Source organism: Nicotiana attenuata, unplaced genomic scaffold (assembly GCF_001879085.1).
Source record: "Nicotiana attenuata strain UT unplaced genomic scaffold, NIATTr2, whole genome shotgun sequence".
Lineage (NCBI taxonomy): Eukaryota > Viridiplantae > Streptophyta > Magnoliopsida > Solanales > Solanaceae > Nicotiana > Nicotiana attenuata.
This window is the reverse complement of record NW_017672196.1, coordinates 188,754-192,789: the sequence shown is the minus strand read 5'-3', so window position 1 is coordinate 192,789 and position 4,036 is coordinate 188,754. Positions and strand designations below refer to the sequence as shown.

Below are 4,036 nucleotides of genomic sequence, written 5' to 3'. Positions count from 1 at the left end.
AAAAGGTCAACTTTCCACAACTAAGCCCGAGCACGTACTCGTCACCTAGCGTACACGGACTTTACAACATACATTTATCATCGAAGACTCAAATCCTAAGAGGTAGTTCCCCCACACGAAGTTAGGCAAGATACTTACCTCAAAAAAGACAGACCGATACTTAAAAATAAACTTCTCCGGTGAAATAACCTCCGAACGGCTCAATTATATCAAAAATAACTTCAAAATATAAATAAAACTCATAAGAAACTATTCCGGATCATAAAACCTCAATCTTTATCAAAAACTAAAAATCAACCAAAAAGTCGACCCCCGGACCCACACCTCGGAATCCGATAAATTTTACAAAAATTCGAACACCCATTCCGATACGAGTTCAACAATACTAAAATTATCAATTTTCAATACCATTTGGTCCTTCAAATCATCATTTTACATTTTGAAAGTTTTCTTCAAAATTTTATTTTTCCTCAATCCAAAACACTAATTAAATGATAAAAATAAAGATAAAATAAATTCTACGTGAAGAACACTTACCCAATCGATTTGCTTGAAAACCCCACAAAGAATCGCTCAAAACCGAGCTCTAGAACTCAAAAAAAAGGGTGAAAATGGCTAACCCTCGAAATAGAGTACTATATATTCTGCCCAGGTATTAAAGGATCGCGAACGCGGAAGACAGATCACGTTCGTGAAGAAGGAAAATGAAGGCTGCCAAGATATGCTTCGGAACGGGACAAATCGCTCGCGAACGCAGAGAGGAAAATTTGATGGCCCAATAACTGGGCTATGCGAACGCGTAAAGCAGTACGCGAACGCGTAGAAAGGAATTGCATACCTTCGCGAACGCGGGAAGAAGGACGCGAATGCGAAGAGGAAATAGTCTCCAACACCCAGCTTCTAGTTTCCACTACGCAAATGCAAAGGTGGAGCTGCGAACGCGAAGAAGGGAAAGGCAGAACTTCGCAAACGCGAGAAGAAGAGTGCGAACGCCAAGGGGAAATATTTCATCCTCCAAAATAACACTACGCGAACGCGAGGACACGGACGCGGACGCGATGAAGGAAACCAGATGACAGAAAACAGCAGTCCAAAAATAGAAGGAAATGGCCCGTAGCCCATCCGAAACACACCCGAGGCCCCCGGGACCCCGTCTAAACATACCAACAAGTTCCATAACCTAACACGGACTCGCTCGAGGTCTCAAGTCACATCAATCAACGTCGAAACTACAAATCGCACCATGAATCAAACTTGTGAACTTTCAAATCTTCCAACTTCTAAAACTCGCGCCGAAACCTATCAAATCAACCCGGAATGACGCCAAATCGTGCAGGCATGTCCCAAATAACATAACGGAACTGTTCCAACTCTCGGAATCACATTCCGACCCCGATAATACCAAAGTCATCTCTTGGTCAAACCTCTCAACCTTCCAAACTTCAAATTTTTCCAACTTTCGCCGAAATGCTTCAAATTACCCTACGGACCTCCAAATCCAAATCTGGACGTACGCCTAAGTCTAAAGTCACTATACGAAGCTTTTGAAATCATCCAAACATATTCCGGAGCCGTTTATACAAAATTCAAATTCCGGTCAACTCTACTGCTTAAGCTTCCAAAACTAGAATCCTTCTTTCAATTTGACTCTGAATCATCTGATAATTTTGATTCGATCATGCACGCATGTCATAACACATAATACGAAGCTGCTCAAGAGCTTATGCCACCAAACGGGACGTAATTTCTCAAAATAACCGGCCGGATCGTTACAAGTTTTTAGGATCACATGTTTCAAAAAAAAATTAAAACTTTGTGCTAAGTCAAAGTAAATCATCTAAATTAAAACTGAGAAAGCATGTGATTTATGCTCATTTGTTCAAGCCAAGATAACGGATATCTCATGAAATCAATCGAGAAGAACGCAAGGTAACTCGGATATTACGGTTATAATTGAATTTTTTTAAAGTAAGCAGCAGTGTGTCCGAGGAAACAGGTGTCCACACTGATTTGTTACTGCATGCTGCTGACCCATCTTTTCCTTCTCATTTACTATGCCACTTGTTCCTCTTCTGTTTCATTTATTATTCACTCCCTCTTTCGTATCTGCTTATTATTATTACCTTCTCTTCCCAAGAAACACAGACTTGCAGAGAAAGAACAAACAAAAAAAGAAGAAGCAAATGGATTCAAAGAAAAACAACTCACCAAGAAAAAGGTTGAGAAAATATCATCCAAGAAAAGCTCCTATTATTAGCTCTTATATGGACATGGCTGAAGCTAGAAGAGAAATTGTTCATGCTTTACAACTTCATCGATCTTCATCTTCATCTCCAACTCCGTCTATTAATAACCCAAAGAAGTACACATTATTGGGTCAAGGAGGTAACAACACTGAAAATAGACTCGAGGAATTTATAGACGAGTTTAACTTATATATATGGTTAAAAATTTTATACCATCAGGTATTTTTGTAGCAGATAATATTTTGTAGTAGACAAAACATAACTTGTTTTATTTTCGAGATTTTAAATCCCGCATTTTAAGGAAGTTTAACTTTAAATTAAATTATTTAAATGATTTGGTAGTATAATTTTTCTTTTAAACTTACAGTATACGTAATTTTTTTTGCATAATGTAATTTTCTAACTCTGGACTGTTAGATGGTTTGTAATTTATGTAAAGTCAAATTGCCCCAATATCGTAAGGTAAAAATAAGTGTAACATGACATGTATGTTCATGAAATTAGACAAATGTAGCGAAGAGTCTTCTTTCGACTATAAATTGATACCGTCTTTTTTGTGACTTTCTTTTATTCTATTTTTTATTTTTTAAGAAAATAGTGTTCATTAAATTGGACAAAAATTCTGAATAGCCTACTTCCTCTCCTATAAATTCAAATTATTATTTTTTTACTTTTTGTTATTCTATTTTTTGTTAAATAAATTCGAAGTCTTTTCTCTTTAATTTATTTCTATCATTCTTGTTTTTCTAAAGAAAGTTGTTATGAAATTAGACAAATTAAAGTTCTGAATAGCCTTCTTTCTACCCTATAAAAATCAAAGTATTGGTTTTTATACTTTCTGCTATTTTATTTTTCTAAAGAAAATTATTTTCACGCCTTTTTCTTACTTTGTATTGTTCTATTTTATCTTAGAAGCAGTAATCTCTCAACAATATTACTATTACTCAATAGTGGAGTCTATGCCTATTCCTGAACCAACATGGTCTACAACGGCTCCGGCAATACTTACTACACTGCCGCCGCCGCCGCTGCCGCCACCTCCGCCGCTGCCTTCTTCTTCCGGTGAAGTTCCAGAATTTGAATGGTGGATAGGATTTCTGAAGTCGTTGGATTGCAAGAAGAGTGCAAGCAACGGTGAAGTAGTCATAGAAAAATATTTTCCTCTAGAAGAAAATGTTTTGATGGAAAATTCAAAGACAGGTTTTGGCCAATTAGAACATGGATTAAACAGTGAGTCTCCTAATTGTATAGATAAGAATGATGATCCGAATTACCAATTTCCAGATGAATGGTTGATTATCCCTACAGCTGATGATGATTATGTACTTGAGCTTTAATTAAGTAACTTTTTGTGTCTAGCTTTTTAAGACGAATTCAATTATTATATATGAGAAAGGGCTTGTGGCTATTTTATGTATTTTTCTTATTCTTGCCTAGTCTACAAGCAATGACAGGCAGGTAATGAATACTAGTATTGTTCTTGGAGCAATTTTCGTCATGAAGCAAGAAATACCTAAAATGTAAGTCGAATTTCATAACTTGAAGCACGTCTAAAATGTTACTCCTGTCTGATATTTTTGCTTTTTTTAGATTTAAGCATCTTAAAGTTAAGAAGAAATGCTCCTTAATATGAACCCTCAATCCTATGAATCTTCATCTTCACTTAATATGAATCCTCAACCATATGAATCTTCATCTTCAATACTCCCAAATCACCTGATATCCTCTCCCAATCTACAACACGACAGGATGGTGGAGAAGCTAAAGCGTCATATAGGGACATGCTCATA

The 4,036-nt window shown here is 36.5% G+C and overlaps 1 protein-coding gene across 1 annotated transcript; it reads left to right on the top strand.

Moving 5' to 3' along the window:
- The first annotated feature begins 2,101 nt into the window (after positions 1-2,101).
- LOC109212256 lies at positions 2,102-3,613 on the top strand. The gene is made up of 2 exons (XM_019375884.1): positions 2,102-2,385; positions 3,159-3,613. The coding sequence occupies exons 1-2, from the start codon at positions 2,184-2,186 to the stop codon at positions 3,581-3,583; spliced, it is 627 nt and encodes a 208-aa protein (XP_019231429.1). The 5' UTR covers positions 2,102-2,183; the 3' UTR covers positions 3,584-3,613.
- Positions 3,614-4,036: the final 423 nt, after the last annotated feature.

Excerpts from the sequence above, each read along its gene's own strand:
- LOC109212256 (XM_019375884.1), top strand. The coding sequence starts at position 2,184 with ATGGATTCAAAGAAAAACAACTCACCAAGAAAAAGGTTGAGAAAATAT. Across the intron at positions 2,386-3,158 it reads CACATTATTGGGTCAAGGAG|AAGCAGTAATCTCTCAACAA; the intron begins GTAACAACACTG and ends ATTTTATCTTAG.